Source organism: Periplaneta americana, chromosome 1 (assembly GCF_040183065.1).
Source record: "Periplaneta americana isolate PAMFEO1 chromosome 1, P.americana_PAMFEO1_priV1, whole genome shotgun sequence".
Lineage (NCBI taxonomy): Eukaryota > Metazoa > Arthropoda > Insecta > Blattodea > Blattidae > Periplaneta > Periplaneta americana.
In genome coordinates this window covers 83,263,323-83,290,345 of record NC_091117.1, presented here as the reverse complement: position 1 = coordinate 83,290,345, position 27,023 = coordinate 83,263,323, and the positions used below count along the sequence as shown (strand labels likewise).

Below are 27,023 nucleotides of genomic sequence, written 5' to 3'. Positions count from 1 at the left end.
TCCCGGTTTCTTCTTTCAAATCTGGTAACGCTTCGGCTTACAGAGGAAGGCAATTGATGACATTGTTCTTGCAGCTCTGAAGGGATCTATATTTCTACTCCGAAACCATCTCTACGGTCAACAGTGTTCTTCAAATAATTAATTAGTAATTATTTATTCCATCATTTCTTGTCATTGCTGTATGACATTCTTAAACTTAAACATATGTATGTTATTTGTACTTACAACTGCATATTGTACAATATGCTCTGTGTTTGTGACAGACTGTTAATACAGGAAGCTGTTATCGTATAGATAAATAAATAAAAAGTAGGAGAAATTAATGGACAAAATAGAGCGAAAATACAACCGAAAATAGAACAGAATATAGAGAGAATATATAGAAAAAATAGACGACAAATTTGGGCGAAAAGATAGGGAAAAGTGAGCAGAAATTAGAGCGACAATGGAAGATAAAATAGAGCGAAAATAGAAGAAAAATAGAGAAGACAATATAGCGAAAATATAGAGAAGATAGAGTGAAAGTAGAGCAGAAAGTAATGCAAAATAGAACAGAAAGTTTGCGAAAATAAAGCATAAAATAGAGCGAACATAGAGCAGAAATAGAAAGAAAATAGAGACAAAGTAGAGAAGATAATAGAGCGAATATATTGCAGAAAGCAGGGGAGAAAATAGAGCGAAAATAGAGCAGAAAATAGACGCGAAAACAGAGAGTAAGACAAAGCGAAATTATAGTCGAGTATAGGGCGAAAATAGAGTGAATTTAGAGTAGAATATAGAACGGAAATAGAGGAAAAAATAGAGAAATAGTGGAGCGAAAATATAGGAGAAAATGGAAGGAAAATAGAGCAGAAAATTGAGCACAAAATAAAGCACAGAATAGAGCGAAACTGGAAAGAAAATAAAGCAATACTACAGGAGAAAATAGAGCGAATTTGGGCAGAAAATACATCGAAAGAAGGGCAAAAATAGAGCGAAAATGAAGTAGAAAATAGAGGCCAAATAGAGCGAAAATGGAGGAAGAAATAGAAAGAAATTATTTCTTCAGTTCATTGTAAAAAGAACAAAATTACGTCATAGACAATCTTTTGTTATTCCAATTCCTACAACTGTTTTCTTCAGGAACTCTCCATTGTTTGTTATGTGTTAATACTTACAACTCTCTGTCTTTAAACTGTGATTCTCGATTAGATTTCAGTACGATTTTAAAAAGAACTATATTTCCTTAAGCATTTAAATTATGATGTTTTTCCTCTGCTTTTGAAATAATTGTGCATTATTGTATGGACATTTGGCACTAATAATAACTACAATATCACATTCTAGCATCTATTATCTATCCTTCTTTCTTTCGTTTGTATTGCTTGTTTTGTTTTTCCAATATTATGTATTTTGTATATAAATTGTTTCAACGTAAGCCAGCTATAATTGAAATCTTGCTTCTGTTGGCGGTGAAGTTTACATAAATAAATAAATAAATAAATAAATGGTGATGATGACGACGACAACGTTACTGTATTAGAAAATATAATTTTGTGAGGGCAATCAGAGAAGAAATTAAATTATTCAAATTCCTCTTACTGAAGCTATCTTATGCCAATCACGGCTTCGTTTCGTGCATGTGAAGGTTCGTTGTAATGTTTCTCGATTTATTGACTAATAAATTCGATTCCAATATCTTTTAATGGCATAATTTCCTGTCGCTTAATTATATCATTCTATGTTATTGGAAAATGAAAAGTGTAGCTCCTTTATCTTATCTCATACCTCTCCAGCTGTGAGAACAGTAGGTCATTAAGTCCGGTAACAACATGAGGCTTGGTGAGTAGCTGTTCTACAATTCGCAAGAAAAAGTGAGACATATATACGTTCAAAAGATGTGTCTATAGGACTATGTGTAGCTTCAATACTCGAGTTTATGAAAACATTTTAATGTCAATAAAATTAATAACTTCTTTGATTGAGGTTCTGGCTGATATGCACATCTATTATAAGGCATTACAGCTCACTTGAAGATATGTGTTAGAGGAAGAACAATTGTTTGTATACATGTGAATTCTAACTAGTATAATATGTAACTAGTCGCGATGTATGCAATGGAGGGGGAAAGGAACTCGCCACTCTACCCCATTTTCTCCTGGCCTAGTTACCTCATAAGCGGTGCCTTCTTGGTATCACTTCTGAGGTTCAGACCTTCTTCGGACAGTTCACTAAACAACAACAAAATTAATAAAATATTGAGCTTATTTTGATTGAATTGCATATCCTATTTTTATGAAAACTCTACTTGTAAATATAAAGAAAGGGAAAGAATATCTAAACATATAGCTTCATATTAAACATTAATATATTATTAGGTCGTCTTAAAGATCTTTTTCTAAAAATGTCCTACCAATCTTGACTTGCTGGGCAGTGGACGACTTGATTTTATCTGTTGTTGATATTATAATGAACACACAACAAGAGACATTCAATAAAATTTTATTGCATAATATATAATATTTACGATATATATTGCCTCTTATACATTGTATGTATGTATGTATGTATGTATGTATGTATGTATGTATGTATGTATGTATGTATGTATGTATGTATGTATGTATGTATGTATGTATGTATGTATGTATGTATGTATGTATGTATGTATGTATGTATGTATGCATGTTCTTGGAAACAACTAAGTAAAACAACTAGAAAATGTAAGTTCAAAATATTTCAGATATTCATGGGCGAATCATTTGATAATTACACTATTCACAATTAGCCTATGCAATAGAAAAAATACCGTTCACAAACAGAATTGCTTTTGGTCATAAAGTTATTTTTGTAATGTGCTTTGTTAAATATACAGTATATTAGAGTATTTTGTAAGCACTAAAATATTTACACATTAAATAGTAATCCATTTCTAATACTGGAGTTCAATATTGTAACATATTTTGCTCCCATATGTATTTCACACATGATTGATTAGGTTTTCCATCTTATTCATTAGGGTTACTCTCCATCGCAGTAACCATAATCTATGTTTCATCAAGACCAACTCCCACGAATGCCATCGCCAAATCAACCATCGATTCTCTAAACTCATTTTCGTTGGAGCTTTTTAGGGTAAGATGAAGTAAAATACTTAGATATCATTCTCAATTAAAAGTAAAATTTGAACGAGAGATGAGACTATAGGAATTAAATAATAATTTCAACTAAGTACCTTCAAACGATGAAGCAGCAAACATGATTCGCAATGTAACATTGCAGTGAACGTTAGATGAAATCAAACAAAAGCTTCCAACTTCCAACTAAAATAAAAATTGAAATCCATCCATTCATTCATTCATTCATTCATTCATTCATTCATTCATTCATTCATTCATTCATTCATTCATTCATTCATTCATTCATTCATTCATTCATCCATCCATTATCCATTTATCCTCCATCCATTAATCCATCCATACATCCATCCATTCATATATTTAGTTAACCTTTCAACCATTTATCCATCCATCCTTTCAACCATTCAGCCATCCATTCATCCATCCATTCATATAACCATTTATCCACCTATTCAATTAAACATTTATCTATCCATTCAATTAAACATTTATCCACCTATTCAATTAAACATTTATCTATCCATTCAATTAAACATTTATCCATCCATTCATATAACCACTTATCCATTCATTTATCTATCCATTCATGTATAACGTTTCAGACTATCTAAAAGGTTTCAGTCTCTAATCTCCGGAAATACTGGCGATATGGGGGAGCGGGATGCAGCGTTGCATTCCCCCTTGACTCAATTCGGACAGGATAGCATCAAACTGGGAATCCCGAACACAAGCTGATTTTCGAGAAATTCTCGCCACCATAACTCCATCCTATGTGTAGTGAGAACAAAGCTGACAAATGGGGCGAATAGAGCTCCTCAAACTCTTATCTATGGTGCAAAGGACAATCCTCTGGTCCCAAGCATATGTCCGCTAGAGGCCGGCAAGTTTAAAAAAAAAAGGTCATTTTGATTTTCCAAAATAGACTTTTCTCTACACAAAGAGAACGAAGGGGCTCAGAGACCCACCCTTTTCACTGTAGCATCCCCGCATGTTTACTTGTAATCAGCAATAAAATCGAACAAATCCGTTGCACTTCTTTTCTGGACTGTTTTCAGACTACCTAAATGGTTTCAGTCTCCAGTCTTCGGAAATAATGGCGATATCGACGAACGAGATGCGGTGTTGTATTCCCCCTTGACTTAGTTCGGACAGGATAGCATCAAATTGAGAATCCCGAACACGAGCTGATTTTCGAGAAAAAAATACAAAGGCTTTAAATCCCTATCCCGCCAACATCCATCTATTCATTCATTAATTAATTAATTCATTCATTCATTCATTCATTCATTCATTCATTCATCCATTCATTCATACGTTCATTTATCCATGCTCTATTTATCCATCTATCCATCTATTCTACTCATTCTTCAATCCAACCATTCATTCTTCTATTTACTCATCCATTTATTTGTTTATCAATTCATCCAATTATCCATTTATCCATCCATCGATCCACCACTACATTTATCAGTTTATATATCTAAACATTCATTCATTTATCCATTTACTCATCCATCCATTCTTATCTATATACAGAACCCATTCACCTATATATACAGGGTATTTCAGAAATCCTCTGACAAACCTTGGGGCATGTTCCTCACACCAAAACAAGAAAAAAGTTTATATAAACATATGTCCGAAAGTTCTTAGTTTTTTAGTTTTACAAAATCTAACAGATGTTTATGTTCTTTCATTAATAACAAAAAACTATGGATTTACGGACATATGTTTATCTGAACTGTTTTTCTTGTTTTGGTGTGAGGAACATCTACCCAAGGTTTGTCAAAGTATTTCTGAAACACTCTGTATATATCAAACCGATCGTCCATTTTTTTATTCACACATCCATCCACCCTTAGCCATTCCTCAATTTAGGCATGTTCTTCCTCATCCTTTTAGTCATTTTTATCTTTCCATCCATTCTTATCCTTCAGTCAGTCCGTCCCACCCATTCATCCCTCACCCAAACAACCAACCATCATCCATTCACCCATCCGACCATACATCCATCTAATATAATAGTCTGTCTAATTTGTCTACATAATCTTATCGATTTTTATAATCTAATGAAATATAACAAAACGAAACTTCACCTAAGCTAGTAAAATGTAAACTGATGTATGTATTATGTAATATTATCTAATGAACCTAAACCTAACTAAATATACATAACTATTATATAGTCTAGTGAAATTATAGTCTAGGCTAGTAGCGTATAATGTAATGTAATTGAGAATCCGAGATCAAAAACGGGACTTGTCATCAATTTTGGAGTATCCGAATTAAGAGTGTTCCCATATTATATGAGCGATCCTTCATCGTTTAATGTAAAAATGGAAGTCGTTACTTGCGTGGAACATTGTAGTTAAGTTAAAAAACGGGACTTGTGAAGTGACTAACAAAGTGTTTCATGCACTTTGAGATAGAGTGTTAAACAAACTGACCAGCATTCCTAAATTCTGAGAGTGCTGAGAGAGAGTTGTGAGACAGTGAAGATGACCCAATTGGATAGTATTTTACTAAGGTATCAACTTGTTTATAAATATAATTTTGTGCTTTAATGTTTATAACAATAGTAACATAATACCAAAAAAAAAAGGTTACAGTATTTCATTTATTTACTCTTTTTAAGAAAATCTGTTCCTTTAGATCAAAAAGGGGACATATCAACAATTTTCAAAACTATTTTCTATATAGAATAACTCACCTGGCTGAGAACCCGAGAAGAGTTATTTTATATCAAACGCCGGGAAAGCCTCAAGACATACATTATATTTTCTAAAAAAATTAACATCATGTGGGACAGTACCAAAAACAAGAGGTTAAAACAAGTACAATGCAGTCTGTGAAGTGTTCTGTGTTTTTCTTAAAATAATCTCTGAATGTCTAGTCCCGTTTTTGATCTCAGTGCCTCAATTAGTGTAATGTAATGCAACCAAATGAAATATAACAATGAAATCCAATCTAATGGAATCCAACATAATGAAATGTACCATAACGATATCTTATTAATGTCGCCAATCAAATCCGAGACATACAAGGTGCGATAAAGGAATAGGACGGTTTTAGAAGGTCGTTTACTGAGCGACATGAGAGGTTATGGATATCGATCGACCGTCGTTTGTTAGCATTTTTGATGCCATTTTGTGTAATTATGGAAGTATGGAGCTCGGAGCATCGTGCATTCGTTATCGAGACATTTTTCAAGAACAGTGATTCACTGTGAAAACCCAGCGTGCCTTTCGTCTCTAATTTAATGTTGGCCGCCACGGAGCCGTTCCTGCTCGCAATACCGTATTGAGATTGGTGCAAAACTTTCGATTATCAGCATCAGCTTGCAAGAAGAAACCACCAGGACACGTTCGAAGTGTACGAACACCACATAACATTGAGCGAGTAAGAGTGGCTGCTACGAAGAGTCCACATCGATCAGCTAGACGGCAGCCTATAGCACTGAGACTTTCAGAACGTTCTGTGCGCCGAATATTGCGTTCAGATCGTAAGTTACATCCATATAAACTTATGATTGTTCAGCAATTGAATGAGGGAGACTATGTCCAACGCAGGACATTCGCCGAGAGAATGGTGGAAATTTTGGCTGAAGAAGTTGTTATGTTCATGAGTGACGAGGCACATTTCCATTTAAATGCTTATGTTAATAAGCAGAACTTCAGATACTGGGCCCCCGAAAATCCTAACGAAATACATGAGCGTCCGTTTCACTGTGCAAAGGTTACAGTTTAGTGTGCTGTGCCTAGATACTGCGTCATAGGCCCGTATTTTTTTGAGGAGAACGGGAACACTGTGACAGTGAATAGTGAAATGCTGAGGACATTTCTTCAACCAGAACTGCGTAGGCGTCTACTTGCGATTGATAGACAAATTGTATGGTTTCAGCAAGATGATGTCACGGCTCATACGGTAGAAAATTCAATGACAGTTTTGCGCCTCATGTTTCCAGGGCACATCATTTCTCGGCGAGACGACATTCCCTGGCCTCCCCGCTCGCCTGTCCTTACCATCTGCGACTACTTTTTGTGGGGTTATCTGAAGTCCAAAATGTAAGTAAACAGGCCCCAAAAAACTGATGACCTGAAGATTGTCATTGCTCAGGAAATCGCCAACATTGATGGCGAAATGCTGGAAAGAGTGACACGCAACTTCAGGGAAAGTCTTGAAGAGTGCGTGGAGAAAGAGAGAGAGAGAGAGAGAGAGAGAGAGAGAGAGAGAGACGGACACCATTTGAAGGACATAATTTTAGAATCTAAATGTATGTCACAAAATGGCATACATAGCCAGCTTTTTTTTTTTGGCAATAATAGATTTGTTCTAATAGACATAACTACTGAGTTATTTGCATATGAAAATCGTCTGATTCCTCTGCCGCACCTTGTATAAAATAATTCAATCCCATTCAATTCAATTTCCCAATTCATTCCAATCCCAAACATACCAATTGAATACAATTAATTCCATTCAAATACCATCCATATTTCCATTGTATTTATTCAGCTATTCAGTCATGAATTGGTTACATATGTTTCCCCAGCAATCAATTATTTGTCTGTCTATTCGTCGTCCTGTCATGTCATCCGTCTGGAATTGCACGTCTCTATGCATGTTCTGTCTAATGGTGGGGTGTGATGTGAAGACCTGTGGTTTTGTCGCAGTGATAGGTTTGTCACTGGTTCCGACTGTGACTATATTTCCGAAAACACATCTCCGAGAAATCGCCATCTCGGATCGATACGTGGTTCATAGGGATGGCGACTGATGTACGTATACAGCCAGCGTTCAGAAATTGTAAGTCAGAAGATTAACTTGAAGGACAACATAACTGGAATCTAAGTAATTATCGTCACACTCCAGACTAGAGGTCCACAGGTCCACGTCAGTAACACTTTGACACTGAAGTTACAATGCACTCGCGATTTTCTTCCACGAATGACTCACATTCGTAAACATTCTTGGACGAATATATGGGTCCACAAATCGCGATAAATCATGTCACAGTTTGCTTTGCTTTAGTATACTCGCCGCGATAATTAATTTGGTTGATATGAGACATTGCACTGATATATCAACTCAATCTGCATAAGAGCTGTAAACATAAACGTTTGTCCGCTCGTGATGGAAAATATAGGCCTACATGTTTTGACTACATACAGTATAGTGCTAATTTGTAGTCCATATGAGTAAAGGCGTTTAATTTAGAAGATTTTTTTAACAATTTAACCCTCATTATTGGTTTAGGGGACAGTCGGGTAGTATCGGACATCGGGTAATATCGGACAGTGAGTTTCTTTCATCTACCACACGATGATAGTACCTGATTGACATGGTTACGTTTCTGTGATGTCACATAGAGAAACGTAACCATGTCATTCAGGTACTACCATATGGTGGTAGATGAAAAAAACGCACTGTCCGATACTACCCGATGTCCGATACTACCCGACTCTCCCCTATATAAAATATCAGTAATAGAATTTTACGGAATATGTGAAACTGGTCACCAGTTAGGTGTAGGCCTAATGGTTTGGGTCTCAAAACGAAAATTTATGGTCGGTTACATTACGGGCTGTGCTATATATTTTGATTGCAATATTCGGATTCATTCCAGTTTTGTTCCGATATACATATTCCTTACAAAGAACAGTTACATTTCTTAATTTTGTAAAATTACCACGAATTGAAGACTTGAAGAACCCAGACAAGCTGGGACTTCCAGCAACAAGAAACTCCTACATCACGACTGATGACGACATTACCCCTGGAAATTGGCATGTATTGCCTGCCATCATCTTTAGTGAACGACTCTATGAATGTCAGGACCTTACAACATTCGCAATCGCTAAGATACATCGAACACAAAAATCACACTGTGACAAAATCGCTATTATCTATCACAGCGATTTTTTCGGACCTGTCACAGTTCGAAGCTGTGACTCTAAAACTCTCACATCCCACCTATATTTCCGTCTTCTCGTCCACGAAATGCTATCAATCCCACATCAAAAACATAGAAAGTTCATCTTTTTAATAATATAGTATAATTTTTTAGGATCTAGTACAGTTGAAGCCCGGCAACTTCGCTTTGTCACCAATCGGCGTGTCCACCTTGGTGGCACAGCTGCAACAGGGAGCGAAGAATGCGTCCAGAACACAGCTGGAAGAAGCACTTCACATAAACGCTGGTGTGGCAAAGTCAAGGATTGGAACATTGACGCGGAAACTGAAGGTACAGTACTCAATAACCGCGGAATAATAACGAGGGGGGGGGGAAGTTTATTCATTACAACTACTGTATTTGGTCTTATATTGGAAGGCAAGAAAGGAAATGATGTTATACATGCGGCTATTTTGGCTGTCTTATGCAGTTCATAAAATTATTCATTTGCAAATGAAAGTGCAACATAACGGTAAGTCGCTCGTTTCATTCCATTCGTTTTTATGACAATACATATTTATTACTTTTTATGTATCTTGCTGTACAATTTCTACAAGAATAGCTAATGTTACGTTTAATGTAGTTCATAGGAAAGAAAATGGACGAGTCGCAGCTAGTGGTGCCGAAACTGGACATCGTGCAGTGGGCATTTGGTGACAAGATATTTATTCCTTCAGGCATACAAGTTGTGCCAGAATTCAGGTAATGAAAAAGTTTCCGAAATAATTATTAATTCATCCATTGTTGTTGAGTCAACAAACAAAACGTAACTGACTTTTCTTTTGGTTTTGAATTTAGGAACTATCAAAAGCTGTAACTGACAATTATTACATAAATTTGATAACCTAATTTTCGGAAAGAACTCAATATTGTAACATTTTCCATTGTACTTGGATTTTCAAAATATGCCCTTCAATCTCCTAAATTAACAATAATTATTTAATTTAAGTGTATTTTCTATGCCCAGTTTGGCTCCAATTAAAAAGCGAAGAAGAAAATCTATCTTTCCAAATTATCAGTCAAAAAGATGTAAATATTTAGTAATGGATCATCGAAAATATAATTTATTAGATCACTTTCAGAGACTTAATACAAAGTTTTAAAGTCAAGTTCTCATAATTTGCTAAAATTTAAGCTACGAAAATAACACATACTATCTCATTACATTATTTTCATATTTCGCAATATTTCAGTTCTCTCACCATATTAGAAAATATATTCCTTGTTACAATTTGTTCCCTTGATCTATTGCTAAAATTATGTACATAAAAGATATCACTTATCACGTAACCAAAAATAAGATAAACTTTTATATTCTGGATTAGTATCTAAAAGAGAGTTTATTTTCTCATACATGAATAGATCTGAATTTATTTACATAGCCTATTACACGATTCGAGAATACGTATTGATATTGAATATATAATTAATTTTACATAAATTAACGTAAAATTAATATCCGTATACTTGTCGTAATAATTTTTGTATTAGGTATTATTTTTCTCTTCAGTAGAAATAGTATTTAAAATTTATTTGAACATCACAGGATATTATGGGTTTATATTTGTATTAAATTCGAACTATATTCCACCTGTAGAACTAGGGGAGAGTTGGAAGTGATGGCTGCAAATCTTTAAAGAAAGAAGTCAGATGTTATAATATGATGTGCTATGATAGACTATTTCAGCTGACAAAGCAATAGAGCTGTTGGCACAAAGTAGTGAAGAAATATATAAGGGTTCAGAGCCATAGTGGGTCAAGCGCCATTTATTAAAAACAGAGAAAGCAAAGTTAAAGCTTAGTGAATACTATAGTTTAATGAAGATTGACGTATCATTTAGTTTTAATGTGCATATTTTATATCACTTGCTATAGCCTGTGTTTAATTGAATTAAGGAATTCACTTAATTTTAACGCTTGTTTTCTCTGTTTTTTTTTAATATGGCGCTTGGCCCACTATGGTCTGAACCCTTCATATCGATGGCTGAGAATCAGACTGTTCTAAGTCCAACTTTTTACAAGAAAGAAATATGTGTTTCACTGTGTTCCAGTTCTTGTCTGCATATATAAATCGAACAAAATTGTAAATATTCCTCTCTATAGGGTTTCTATGAAGCTATTCCAAATTGTTTTATGAAGCTTTGCATGTCAGGAGCTTAAAGCAGCTCTCCTGAAGAAAAAAACAGTGAAAAGGACTTGGAACAGTTTGGTTCTGAGCCATCCATATGTCTAATTGACTCCGACAGTGTCGAAAAATGGCACAGTTTCTTTCCATGCAGCGCTCTTATCACGTCGATACTTACGCAGTTATCTACTACTTTCGTAGATGGCAGCAGGTGCTCTCTTCGGCTTAGCTTTAATGCCTTGAAGTTTATAGCTGGTTTATCATTATGTTAGGGTACGTACACGTTGGAGCAATGATAAACGATAAAAGAAACCATCTAGCGACGCTTTGGTATTATAAAAAAAAAAATGAAGTGTTCATATCGGAGCAACGAGGACGCGGGAAGCGAACATTTCGATTTATCAGTAAAAGATATTCTATAGGCTACATCCACTAAAGAAGGTTCAATGAAAGAAGGTTCAAGGTTAATATAACTTAAATACATACAAAATTGAACCCGTTTCTCATCCCAAAGCTAGTATAAATTCATTGTGTTGTGATTGGTTCTTGTGATCACATAACGTATCACGAATAAATATACAACTGATCAATTAGCCAATGATAATTAATTTAATATGACGAAATAATAATAAATCGATTACTATTCGGATATATTGATAACCACCGGTCATTACACGGATTAATATTACCTTAATAAGAGATCATATGAACGACAAGAGCGAAGAAAATTGATTTTTTTCTTTTTCGTCGCTTTTATCGCGTATCTCCGCTTGTATCGTTACTCCAATATGCACACCTCAATGACAATGCATGCTTCAATTCTCTCTGATATAGCATCGCTGCTTCTTTTATCGTTTATCGTCGCTCCAACATGCATGTACCCTTACACAGCTAACACAGCAACACGCTATATTAAGCAAATATTCGTCAAATTATCCACATCAGAATGACCCGATTGCTTCAGTCGTAATACCAAAGTTTCGCAATTAACCTAATCCTTATCCGAGGAATGTACAACATAAATTATATACACAGAGTGAACAAAATGTGATCAATAGTTGAGGAGAGAAGGCTTACGCAGATGGGCAGAAAGACAGATACGCCAAAAAATTAATTTATCGGTACCACATTTTCGTAAACCTCCCTAAATCGGTTTCTTGCACTGTATTAGGCCTTAACGAAATGCTTCCTACGGTATATACTTTATATAAGCGATCCTATAAAAAGTTATGGCAGTAAAATCCTCTTAATTTTATTACAATGAAGAATGTTACTTTCCTCTTGAATTTATTGCATTTACAGATAAGTTTCTTGTATTTTCTATTCTACAGGATTCTATCTTTATTTTGGATATCTACAGTTGCCTGGCGATTCCACTAACATTTTCAGCTCCATGCATAAGAAAGGAATAAAGTGGAGAATTCAAGTAAAATGTGTAATTAAATAAACTACTCACATATTTTTTACAAAGATAAGGAATTTTTAGAAACAACAAAAAACTCTACCATTTACATAAAATAAACTAGACTGTTACTATATTCCAGGAAAATTCTCTGTTTTAAATCTGAAATTTAACCAATAGCAAACTGTAATTTTTGAAAATCAAAATCACGTACTTTTATTTGTACTAACAGATTCGTACTACAGAAAGATTTTATGACCGAAATTGACAGAACAGACTTTCATAAACCAGAAGAGGCAATGAAGCAAATCAACTCTTGGGCAGCTGGAGTAACTCACAACAAGATGACCAACCTTCTCCCAGAAGGTACATAATTTTGTAGATATTTTTAGACAAAAGATTAACTATGAGAAATTGCTTCTAAGTTAAAAGGTTCTAGCAATAGATATAATTATCGAAGTTTCTCTAGATAAAAAACATCATTTTCTGAATATCAGTACCTAAGTTAAAACATAAATTAGTGAGCAAAATAATTAGTTTACATACAAATTAAGAAACGGTGATAACTGAGAAATTGAAAAGGAATTGTATATTTTTATATTTTATTGCTCATCCGTACGTCGATAATGGAAAGAAAAGTTCGAAAAGAAAACATGCTGAAAAACTGAGGCGTTCAGAGCACAAATGGTCCAACGCACAAAATTATATTTCCACTTTACCGTTACGTAACAGCTCGCGAAACGCGATACACAAATGAAACTTGTGCTGAAATCACATGGAAAAGCTAGGAATGATGATTATGCCGATTTACACTTTGAAGAGAACAATATGTGAAGCTCTTTTAAAGCAGTAAAGTGGTTTGGGACATTTGTGCGCTGAGCGACTCAATTATAAGATGATGAACCTGTTTATTATGTTATTATACTACTATAACCGTGAAAGCAAGATATTAACAAAAGGAAAAGGGACCGAGCGAACTGGCTTAGATGGTAATGTTTGAAAATCGCATTCAGAAGGTCCCGGCTTTAACCCTCTGTTCGGCCAATCTAACTGAGGTTCTACAGGGTTTCCATCAGTCACAAATGCTGGATTGGAAATTTACATATTATTATTCATTACTGCCTTACTAACAAATTTCATAAACAAAAGAATATAAATCAGTGACATCAGTGTTTATGACACTTATTCCACCACGGAACTCTTTTTAAACTATGGTGCAACCGAGGAAACCTTATAATCAATTTTCTTTCATTTATTATTATTATTATTATTATTATTATTATTATTATTATTATTATTATTATTATTATTATTATTGAAGTGGGTGTAACTGTGGAATTGAAACTATGTTAATAATGCACATTAAATAGTCGAAATATTGTATTTTCAATTATTTTCAAACTACAGGTTTGCTATAAGCAGTAGATCTACTATGAAATTTTATAAGAACTTCAGAAACCGAAAAATGTAATCTTTTTTATGATAAAAATGTCACATTTTTATTACTAGGCCTACTCAATAATAATAATAAAACATGTGAAATCTGGTATCACAATAATTCTCCTTAATGGGATGAATATGTTTTTTAGCATGTACATTCCTTTTACATATGGTTTTATGGCGGAAAGTTGTAGCCTCATTTCCGCTTCTGCATTGTGTCTGTTTCGGCATTTTGTTTTAGTGAACACTTAAGCAAAAAATATAATGATAAAAATGATGAATTAGATGTTTAATAATAATAATAATAATAATAATAATAATAATAATAATAATAATAATAATAATAATAATAATAATAATTGTCGATATTTCATGTTACTATTGATTCATATTTTCGTGACTTTTGTATTCATTTTATGGTATCCAATAGGCCTAAGTACAAAATAAAGTTAGAAACTAATAGAAACCTAAGTAAATATGTCAGTGTTATGAAAATGATCACGATGCTGATGAAAAATAATCATAACAGAACTTTTGAAAGAAGACGATTGTCCAGTGTTTGGTTGGAGAAACCCATGTGTAAAAATAAAAATCCCACACATAGTGCATGTATACTACACACACACAATAATGATAAGAAATAAAGACGTGACACAAGGAAACATGGTAGTGATTATGTAAATAATTGTACTCATATTTTATATTTCAGAGTCTTTATTACCAGAAACACAATTACTTCTGGCGAACGTCGTTTCCTTCAAAGGATCATGGCTGAAGTTTGAGAATGAAACTAAACAGAATGGGTTATTTAGCCCGGCATCCCAAGAAACACGTTCTGTTCCTACAATTTGCTGGAAAGAAACCCTGAAAGCTGAAGTAAATCTTGAACTCGGAGCTCAATGGGTACATCTTCCATTCCACGTAAGAACATATTGAAAAAGATTTTATTTGTACATAAATTCTTTCACAGAAAAATGGTAGCATATTGTAACACATGTGTCCACAGAAACATTCTGTGAATGTAAACTACTATAATTTTGCAACTATGCATATTACGAAATTAATACCGGTGCTATTAGGAAGAACGATTCAAGGAGTTTCATGGGATGTGTAATTGTAATTGTTGACAGAAAACAATAGATGACACTATAAGAAAAAAAAGGACGTTGTTCCCGCTCTTTCATTTGTCATTGTGGCATTGTTGGATATAAGCAAATTGTATTAAATGGTGTGAATATTTACATTTCAACTCAGTATGAATTCTGCAACATTTATTAGATTAGAGAGTTATAGCGAACCCACAGGAACGTAGTTGATTTGTATAGGAATACCATAGTACACGGAGAGTTCAGCGTACCTTCAGATGGGTGAATCAATTTGCGGCACCTGCTGACAAGACGATTATGAGGTGGTACAATACACACCAACTACGCTCCTGTGGGTTCGCCATAACTCTAAATGCTGCAGAATTCACACTGAGTAGAAATGTAAACATTCATACCATTTAACACAATTTGCTTCTATCCAAAAGTGCCACAATGACAAGCTAAAGAGCGGGAACAGCATCTTTTTTTTTTCTTTTTTCTTAAGGTGCCATCTATTTATTTTCCCCATCAATTACAATTACAGATCCCCTGAAATTTGTTGAGTCGTTCTTTCTAATGGCACCGGTATGAATTTCGTAATACGCATAGTTTCAAATTATAGTAGTTTCTAATCTTGGAATGTTTCTGTGGAAACAGTGTACATCATAGACTATCATAATATGATATCGTATCATAATATTATATATTATATTATTAATATGCTTTATTAAGCATAATATGTACAACTTCCAGCCATTTTTTATTTGTTCTTGAGGCCCGGCTCAGGATCTCGCAGAGCAAGGGTGACTGTGGATTACTGATGGAAGTATAATGATAAAGGTGAGGGGAGACGGGATAACCTATCCATCACTCAGTCACGACACCATATATCATACAGAGTGCTTCGTATAAATCTAACACAATTCTTCCTTTATTTATTTCAACAAGAATGATGCTAACCACAATTTGTTATACGTAGTATCTTTCGAAAATTACTAAACTCTATAGAAAATGCTGAAAAAGTTCTCTCTCCTGCTCAAGGCACAACTGAACACGTCATTTCATATTACTGGATTCTCATTGGAGGACTCTGTTGCCAGTACCATTGATTTCGTGTGCAATGTTTTGCTTCAAATCATCCAATGCCTGGGGTGTGTGCGGCGTAAACTCTGTCCTTTAATAACCCCATAGGAAGTAGTCCGGTGTTGTCAAATCCAGAGATCTCGGTGGACACAGGCTCTTGGAAGTTATCTGGTCGTCAAAGGAACTTTCAATTATATCCATGGATTCGTCGGATGTATGGCATGTGGCGCCGTCTTGTTCAAAATATCCAAAACCCACATGTCATTCATGAAGCACTTATGCATCCAGTGAAAGTCGGGGTTTGGTACACAGTTTTCACACAGAGAATAGTGGAACCATTTTTTTCGACCACACTGTGACCACTGCAGAGAACCGTCACATTTTCAATTAATTTGTTGAGTAACTGAACAGTGTAGACCTGAGTCCAGGATATTGTGTTGAATTAAGCCTTGAGCAGGAGGGAAGACATTCAGCATTTTCTATAGAGATTAGTATTCTTTCAAAAATACACTACATTTGAGATGTAACAAAATATGGTTAACTTCATTTTTGTTGAAATAAAGAAATAAATGTCTTAGTTTTATATTAATCACTCTATATCTCATGAATAGCCAAGAAAATATTGGAAATAAAATCTAAAGATTATTGACGCAGCGTTATTTAAGTGAACAAACGGTAAAGTTTTATATCCCGTTATGCACAATAAATTTTTATTGTATTCGTCTAAAGAAATTTGATTACGAAAGAAATAATTAAAATACACGTGAAGTGCAGTCCGTTGTTATCAGCAGTGCGATATAGCGGAGATGTGAAAAACGTCATCACAATTTCTTACAGTTGAATTAATTACATTTACCAATTTCGGCAAATTTAGTATCTAGCTACATATTGAAATGAGAGATAATCCCAACCAGGCTACAGTACAATATAAGTGAAAATCTTCAGTACTTAAGAGATTAACGTATATTACATTCAGTGCTATGTGAGCAGTGTGGAATTGGCAACGAATGGAGGGTTTAGTACACGTTTTTTATTTTGTGGCTCTACGAGGGCTATTTCCCATGATTTGTCTCGCTATTTCCGCACCGTCTCTTTTCCCGGATGCTCGGAAGAGATATTTGAGCAGCCACAATTAGTTCCTGGTCTGAATGTTCTCTAATCAGAGACTGTAGACTTTTCTGTGTGGTTTTTAAACCACAATCTTCAAAAAGTTTCCTCGGTCTTCCTACTTTTGAGGTTGACTGAACTGAATTATTATCTTGGGTTTTAGGTTTTACTGCACTTAGACTGTTCTGGATATATTAATTCTTTTTGCAACCATTTGATTGGCTGAATGAATGAAAGAAAGGAGAAACTTTAAAATGTACGCGAGTTCGGGACTGAGATAAACTGAATATGTGAGCTCCAAAGCTGTTGGCCACTTGTCTCACTCCAAATTTCGCTGCTCGACTGAAAGAGCTCTAGAATACCTACGTCTTATTTAAATCAGTAATTATTTCATTGTCTCTGACCGTAGTGGCTGTAGTATTTTATTTAGATCGACTGTACAAATATAAATTGGTAAGAAGAGAACCGTGTGGAAGGGTTAGCAAATTCACTTACACAATACAAATATCTCTATATCTGACTCGCTGGCAAGGTTAGGTTAGCAGCAGCTGATCCTAATGAGTGTACCTTTTTTGTGTTGCCTAACAACTGCTCATGACGGAATTACAGTATATTGCGTTACAAAAGTAATTCGCCTGCCTTCTATGCGCACTCAAATGATCGAAATCAGTGTTTCCTTACCGAAATTGAAGAAGCTTACGTCGAATATTCTTAGTCTGTTACTTCTCAGTTCGCCAGTATCAATAATAACAAGCAGTGTCTCTCTCATCAAAAACGGAAAACGTACAATACCCATTTTGAAGGGTTGATCTGTACAAATTGATCTTTGTAAACCTTTTCTTTAGGTAAATGTTATCTCACTTACATCATTACTAAAATATTTGTAATAATAATTTTTTTTTCAGGGAAGTCACTTCGTCCTGGTTGTTGTATTACCTACTACGAAGTATGGATTAAGTAATGTACTGTGCAAAATAAAAGATAATGATTTACAAAAAATATTAAACCCTCAAAGTTTGATGGACGTTGATATAGAGGTACCAGAGTTCAAAATCAGTTCATTCTACTTCTTGGAGCCTCTTCTGAAGAAGGTAAAAATATGCATGTAAAATGTAACAGAATAACATAGGAAGATCATAAAGTAGTTTTATAAATTTCTGTATTGAAAAAAACAAAATACATTCTGTCTAAAAAGTGAGAGTAAATTAGGCAGCAACTGAATGTTGATCATATCACACAATCCAAGGCTTGCAGGTTCAAAGTCTGCAGATCGTGATGGATTTTAAAGAGTATGAAAATTCTCAGCATGAGATCTTCTGAGAGAGAAAAGTGAAGATGAGATATATATGTGCGTCTATTTTTGACACACAAAAGAATCCTTTCGAGGCAAAATATGTCGACCATTTTAACCTACTTTGACATTTAGAGCAAGAATTTGACTGTATGAGAGTTTACGTAGTATGGGTCTGTCCCAACTTACAACCCTAGTCTATACCACACGGCCTCTATACATTTTAGTTTTAACTTTCTCGACATTATTGTAAGATAGCTATCTATAAACAAAAACAAAACTTTTTTTGTGAATAATGACCATTATAAGACACATTTTGAGCCTGCAAAGTATTAAAAAAATTCTATATCTGTATCATTTTAATATTTTGATACCGCTAGAAATCATGGTAGCAAGACTAAGGATGTTCTAGGAAATCCAAAAGATTTAATAAATTCCAATCAATTTTTTACATGTCGATTATAGCTTTTAGACCTTTTCACGAGTCCTGACTTTATTGTCATACAATAAACCACGTAAGATTTTAACTAAATTGTTTGGAAATGTTCCGTATCCTAAATTTTGAGTGAAGTTTTAATTCTTTTCCTTTAGCAGTCTTGTCTCCGTGTGAGATTTTACAACAAATATAATTAAATTTTGTTCTTTATAATATGGATTTTTTCTTATTTTATTGAATAATTTCCTTTTTTCTGATGATAGACCTATTTACACTGTAAACTTCATAATTTTGTATTTGCTCAATATAGTACTTTCTGAATATAAGTAAAAATTATTTTCATTACGTTTCCAGCTTGGAGTTGAGGATGTTTTCAACTCTAAGTCCAATTTGACAGGAATCAACCGTAAAGGCCCCCTTAAGGTCTCCCACATCATGCACAGCATACATTTAGAAATAGGATCGACGCCAGCTGTCAAAGGAGAACATTCTACTTACGAGGGTAAGATATAGATTATTTGATGCTCCCTGTCATAATATGTAAAATGACGCCGAACAGAATTGTAAAATTAAAAAAAAAACTGTGGATTTGGTGTAGTATACGAACATATAGTTAAAGATAACATTAAGTAGAAAGCCTTAGTGAGGTCAGATTCAATTTTATTCTAAAATACTGACACAGTTTTGCTCTAGTCATTCAATAAATTTTGCAGACGACCAAGCGATTATCGACCAAGATTCGGTTGAAATGGAATTCATAATGAGAGGATTGATTCTTACGTCAGTGGGGGCTTAAACATAAATTTCAAGAAGACAATTTCTGATCGTTGGTGGAGAGAGTAGGAATCTGAATTTCTTGGAATGTGCAGTAGGTAATTTCAAATATCTGAGATCTAGTTTTCACCGATTGTGGACATGTGAGAAAGTGGTCGATAGTTTGTAACATAAGCCCGCATCGCTATTAAGCAACTTAATGGAGTGCTGTAGAGCGATGACATCAGACAAAATACCAAAAAGATTATACTTAACCAAATTGTGAAGAGTATCCTGAGACATGGTGTAGAAGCTTGGACACTAACAGCAAGAAAAGAACTGCATTAAAGCTGTGGAAATGGATGGGCTGCAATTATCCCGTCTTCAAGAGATATGAAATGACTCCACAATATAAAAAACATAATATTAAAAAACGTGGTTGATCGTCTGGAACAGGGTTGCAGAACTGGAGAAGAATGGGGTGGAAGCATGGGAGAAGAGTTGGTTCTCCCATCCACAAGGCCGGAGCCTTCAATGAAATTTCTGTGACGTTTGGCAAACACACTGTTCTCTCTTCTCTTATCCCCCTTCCCTACAATGACGCGAAGGTTGCAGGGAAGGGATGAGTTATGTGTTCCGGCTTATAAAGTGTGCTTCAATTGTAGCACAGTTTTGCATTCCTCGTCTGGAATCTCGAAAGCGTCGACGGTTAGAGTATATTGAATGAATGCCAAAAATGCGATGGCTCAGAACGATATTAAATTGATCCCCTCCGGGAGAAGGAAGGAAGGACACCCCTCGGTTTGCGTGGAGATGAGGAGTCATGCGAGTCAGAAGATGAAAAGGGGGAATAAATACAAGACAACTGCTGAAAGTGGAATGCTGTTAAAAGTAAAAGTAAATTCCTCTTAGAAAATCGTTTCATTTTTCAATTCACTCGTTATTTTTACTAAAAATGAACATGATTTTTATTGTGGATCATTCACGCATAAGTTGGCTTGTAAACAGTGATACAAAATCCGTCCAAGAATGTAAGAGAAATCACTGTCGACAGACAGACGAATTGCGTGACCGATACGACTTTTTTTCGATCTCAAGGCTTCTGAAGACGTGTACCTTCACGAATATCAAGAAAACGGTTTTCTTCAGCATCAAAATTTCTTCTCGGGACAACTGGAGAATGCATGTGGTATAGTATCTCCGACCATGCTCGCTGCTGGTGACAGGGCCTTACCGAGCAATATAAAATATGTAAAAATTACGAAAGTAGTCATATGTAAGGTTTAAGGAGTATAATATATATTATAACACATTATCAGAGCGAAATTTAGTTCAGAAAATATCGTTTAAATCGACGAAAGCAATTTTCGAAAAAAAAAAAAAAAAAGTTATTGTCACGTACAATATTCCTTCATGTCGGCAACACTGTGTACTTGGTTGTTCCCGTAAAGGCACAGTTATACTAGCGATAGGGATTATATAGAATGAACACTCAGCGAATTTTCCTGTTTTGTTTCTCTGCGCGCCGGCGTTTAGTTCCACTTACAAGCGCTAGAGGTTAGTGTAATCGAGAACACGCTAAAATAATAATTGAATATAAGAGTTGAGACACGGGATCCAAACATCGCCTACCTTATTGCATAATCCAGTAACGATTTGCTTCAAATAAATTCAAGTTAACAGCTTCTCCTTATTTTTCGGTGATAAACTAGTTGTAATAATAATTTTTTGTGTTTTATGTATAATAAATTATATTAAAAATAATATAATACATTATAAAATTATTTATCAAATTCATTCAATATTTGTATACAATATATAGGTATATGGTTTTACTTGTCATAGGAGTTTTGTTTTTCCATTTTCAGCGCTATCAAATCATTACATATTTTAATATTGTTGATGGGGTCAATGTCTCAACTCTCATTATAAGGGAACTCTAGAGTCTAAACATTACAGTTAATGACGGATTTATTATTTCATAGGTCCAATTTATTTTATTTGAGTACATAATGTACAGTAGTGGCAAAAAAACCGGACCGACTCTTGTAGCTGATACGAAAGAATCCTGTGCTGTATATTGTGTCAAACTATGATAATTTCAATATGGATAATGAAGCCAGAGGTATGTACTCCTATTTAATGTAAACTACGCAGTTATCTTTGCCGAATAGAGGTAGAACTGTAATATTGATGCCAGATAAAAATAAAACTCTCAAAGTTTTTCGTCTGTAAGTTTGAGGCACTGAAGGAAACGATAGACGGTAAGAATCGAACAAATGCAATAAATTTCATTATTACAATTAATTATACAAGAGGGATGTGTTTTGTGACTAGCAAAATTTGAATCTGTGACTCTGAAATCAGCTACAAGGGTCGGTCCGGTTTTTTGCCACTACTGTACCTAGATGTATTAATTGTGTGTCTGTTATTTTCCGCTGTGTCGACTGCTAACTCGTGTGATGCCAGCGTCAACTATAGGGAAAAAGCATAATCTCACGCTCAAGCTGGTTTGAAGGTCATTGAAATCAGTCCTGTTACATCAAAAGTACCGACGCGAAGTGTCTATACTTGTAATTCCCTATACGCTGGTTACACTGTTAAACGGTTGAACACCAGTTCTCCAATGTAGCCATTTCTTCTTCGTTGAACAAAAATAAAAAAAATTCCCAATAATATTACTTTACTACTACTACTACTACTACTACTACTACTACTACTACTACTACTACTACTACTACTACTACTACTAATGTTTTTCACTCTCTTATTAAGGTACAGTCCTAACAGATGACGTTGAATTATTATTATTAATTATTATTATTATTATTATTATTATTATTATTATTATTATTATTATTATTATTGTTATTAGGTACTATTTTTTGTTGTTTGTTTGTTTGTTTGTTCGTTCGTTCGTTCGTTCGTTCGTTTATTTATTTATTTATTTATTTATTTATTTATTTATTTATTTATTTATTTATTTATTTATTTATTTATTTCAGAGAAGACAACACTTCCACATGGAGGCAAGATGTATTTAAAAGTGGACCATCCATTCCTGGCCATAATTATTGACAAAGCCACTTCCGTGCCATTGGTTTTAGCAAGAATCTTAGATCCAACGAGAAACTGACCAGGTATAAGCCTGCATAACAAGTTGACCATGGGATTATGTTCCAATGACATGTCGACACTTCATCTCAGTAATCATCGACATGGAAATTCATCAAGTGCTTTAATTTAAGTTGTTATAGTACTGAAATTATTGTATGTTAGTAAATAATACTCCACCAATTAAAATTTTAAATGTAATCAAGATCTGACTACATTTTAAAGTAACTAGAAGTAATGCTTTTCTGCAGGACTATAATCTGGTATATGTACAAATATAGACGTTAAGATCTAGAATGCGCTCAATGCTTCTCTATTCGTTACAGCAGACAGAGGCTATTAAATTCGAAGTTAGCATGTCAGTATTTAATTAATACAAGTTTTATTGTAAACTATTATATTTATTACTACGAACATTACATGCAAATGGTGCTTCTACGTTCATTACTAGCTTCGTATTATGGAGATCGAGACCTTGGGATTCACTACGAAAAATAAAAATAGTTTTGCATATAGACCTAATAAGTCATTTCCCCGAAACTTAGAAGTTTTGGGACTTATTGCACAGTTAATTTCATTCCTGTCTACATGTTACACAAGGAACAAATTAAAAGTAAATTAAATAAATAATCGTTATAATCGGCTTCGAGTCTTTTAATTTTCCTAGAATTACTTTCCTTCTTGTACTACAATCATAATCCCCGGATAAATTTTTCTCGTAGATAATAAATATGAACACAACATACCCAATAAGGTGCTCTCTCCAGTTTCGGTGACATTCAGTGGCCCTCCAGATTTCCCGACCTCACTGCATCAGATTTTATACGGAGAGGGACACTTTAAGGGTAATATTTCGCTCACATTAACAGCCTTAAAATACAATTTGTCTGGAAATTTTTGACGTTATCCCAGACACTCTACAAAGCGTAAAGGCCAGTGCATAAGACAGATTGCAACAATGCGTTGACATGAAAGGTCGACATTGTTCTTGATAAGTCAACAGGCCGAAGACTGGTTTGAACTTCATAAGTGACACCAATAAAGCACAATTCATGAGTCAACTAAGCCAGGAGATAATTACAGAGTGTGGCCAGTTTCTTTTCCCCTATATTGCATACATCGCTGATTAGTAACATAGTTCACTACTCAGACTTGAGAAATAAAAGTGATAAATTTAATCTTAATTTCTGTTATTGCACGAATATTTAAAAACATTACATCATATGTTACTTCTGATTGAGGTTCTGTACAGCCATCAGGCAGTACATTTCACTTGAAGATGTGTGCCAGAGGAAGAACAATTATTCTTTGTATGTATCTGAAGTCTGATTAGTGTAATACGTTACTAATCAGCAATGTATGCAATGGAGGAGGACAGGAGCTGGCCACTTTACCCCGTTATCTACTGTCTTGTTAGCCTCATGAGTGATGCCTTATTGATGTCACGAGTTTCAAAGCTATCTTCGGACAGTTGACTAAACTACTACACATTTACAGATTCAGAATTTTCACTTATGCGCGTAGAGGCTACAAAGTCATATTTAATTCTTTATTGCATATTATGGATATATATGAATACGAATAAAATGCATAATATTTGCTAACGAAATGGCGTTCTTAGCAGAAGGGATGAATATTAATGTAAAAAAGACGAAGACTATGGTTATCGGAAGAAGAATAAAGTAGGTAAACGTACGAATTGGAAACGCAGCAGTAAAACAAGTGGACAGCTTCAGATAATTGGGGTGAACTATAAGCAGTAACATGAGCAGATGTAATGAAGTCAAAAAGAGAATAACAATGACAAAGGAAACTTTTAATATAAAAAGGAGCATCTTCTGCGGATCTCTGGAGAAATAACTAAGGAAGAGGCCAGGGAAGTGCTTTGTGTGGAGCGTAGCATTGTATGGGGTAGGAACATGGACATTACGACGAAGTGAAGAGAAGCGACTAAAATATTTTAAATCTGGATATCGAGAAGTATGAAACGTGTGAAATTCATAGACAGAATAAGAAATGAAGCTGTGTTGGAAAGAGTGGGTGAAAAGAGAATGATGCTGAAACTGATCAGGAAGAGAAAAAGGAATTGGTTGGATCGCTGGCTGAGAAAAAAAAACTGTCTGCTGAAGGATGCACTGAAAGGAATGGTGAACGGGAGAAGAATTCGGGGCAGAGGAAGATATCATGTGATAGACAACATTAAGATATATGGTTCATATACGGAGACAAGGAGGAAGGCGGAAAATAGGAAAGATTGGAGAATGCTGGATTTGCAGTGAAAGATCTGCCCTTGGGCAGAACAATGAATGAATTAATTATCACGAGAAAATATCCGATATAGCTATACTCTCCAGGATGGAGTTCTGCGGTAAACGCAAAGGCTACGGTTTGTAAGTCTAGGTTGTCAAGTCCAATCCCATCTAGGGTATGTATGTTTCTTCGTTATCAATGTTATAACCTCTGTTGTCTTATTTGGAAGCTTGTCATTCTGCAGACTTCATTATACGAGAGTTGTGTTTTCCTAATGTCAGACCATAAATACTGAGCTAAGCAGCTTTAACAAACTGCCTGAGCTGAGTATGATAATAACGTTCCGTAACAACATATAATCACATCTTCCCTCTTCCTGTGAACGCTGAGGGCAATTATATAAAATTATTTGTGGTTTCTGTCACTTTTAAAATATTACAATTCTTTAGTAGCACTCCATGTCTCGATAGCAATTGAGCGGGGTCTTATATCGGTAAACATTGGGTTTCTGACGGGTGTCATAAGTCAAGTAGGACAGCAGACTTATTGACCACGGCTATGTGTAATGTGAATTTGCTTCTATTATAAACGGTTAACAAAGAACAATCACAATGTTGTGGTTTCAGTTTATTGCACTGTACGTTATTTCATGCTCTTCAAATGAACTATACAACAGTACTCGACATTAATGACAGCATAAGTTGCAAAAGATAGAAACGTAAAAATAAAACATTTCGATTTTTTTACTGTTATACATGTTTTCAGCATATTTGGGCATTCTGTCTATCTGTACACAAAGATATCTCCTGAACTAATTACACTGAAAAACAAATTTTTACTTTTTGTCTTGCTCCGAAATAAAAATTGGTGAATATTACTAATATGTGTGCCCTAAATATGAAATTAAAATCCAAATTGCCCCATCACGTACCATTTTCCGGGGAAAATGGATTGAATTTTTTACGAATTTTTTTTCACTGCTACTGGAAAAATTACAACACAATAGGGATGCAAAAAGCCTCATAATACTTGAAAAATGTGTACTGGATACAAAAATGATGTTACATAGTTTAAAACATAACAATACAAATATTTCATCCGTATAATGAGAGAAATCTCGGAATTTGAACTTGAATTTAAAAGAATTTTCTGGATGACTTCTGTATATAACTAGACCCGGGACTGTATTTTACAAGGAACCAACAATAGTTTGCAAGCATGCTGGATAATTATCTTCCATTATATCGCCTTTCCATTTCAGATATTTCTTGGTGAAATATTTTCCCATACTCGTCGCTTACCGCTCCAAGGTTAGGAGGAAAGAAATCCAAATGAGAATGTAAAAATTGTATTTTGAGAGACATATTACACCCCATTTTCCCATATGCACTTAACATGGTTTCCACAACAAGTCCTATATAGTTTTTGTGCCCTAGAATTTCCAAGGAAATTTGAACAAATATCTTTGAAAGCGTGCCATGTCATTTCTTCTGTAACAGAAAGTTTCTCCTCAAACTAAGAGTCAGCCATTACTTTGTAAATTTGTGGACCAATGAAAATGTCCTCTTTAATTTTCCTTCCCTTAAACTGGCAAACTTGTCTTTTAAATACTGAAAACCACACCCTTGTTTGTTCATTGCGTGGACCTCTTTTGAACTGTTATGAAATTTACTGAATAGAAGGGACCAATATCTGATTATTTATTAGAAGTACAAAAAGAATATTCCAGAAACCGTAAGAAACCGGAAATAAGTCATAAACTCATAAAGTGCATTAGCTTTTGTTTTGGTTTACAACCTGCAATCCGTGCCAGATATTTCCTAGGGAGCGCTTATCGTAAAGTGAAATCATAATATTTCTCAAAA

General features: G+C 34.6%; 1 protein-coding gene across 1 annotated transcript; it reads left to right on the top strand.

Annotated features, from left to right (window-relative positions):
• The first annotated feature begins 1,762 nt into the window (after window positions 1-1,762).
• Window positions 1,763-23,552, top strand: LOC138697501 (leukocyte elastase inhibitor C-like). The gene is made up of 9 exons (XM_069822800.1): window positions 1,763-1,821; window positions 2,999-3,114; window positions 9,187-9,363; window positions 9,656-9,774; window positions 12,832-12,965; window positions 14,749-14,960; window positions 18,220-18,405; window positions 19,396-19,543; window positions 22,800-23,552. Exons 1-9 carry the CDS (start codon window positions 1,812-1,814, stop codon window positions 22,928-22,930), a joined length of 1,233 nt encoding a protein of 410 aa, XP_069678901.1. The 5' UTR covers window positions 1,763-1,811; the 3' UTR covers window positions 22,931-23,552.
• The last annotated feature ends 3,471 nt before the right edge of the window (window positions 23,553-27,023 follow it).

Bases quoted from the DNA above. Each gene is read 5' to 3' on its own strand.
- LOC138697501 (XM_069822800.1), top strand. The intron at 14,961-18,219 runs GTAAGAACATAT...TTTTTTTTTCAG, and splicing joins GGGTACATCTTCCATTCCAC to GGAAGTCACTTCGTCCTGGT. The intron at 19,544-22,799 runs GTAAGATATAGA...TATTTATTTCAG, and splicing joins AGAACATTCTACTTACGAGG to AGAAGACAACACTTCCACAT.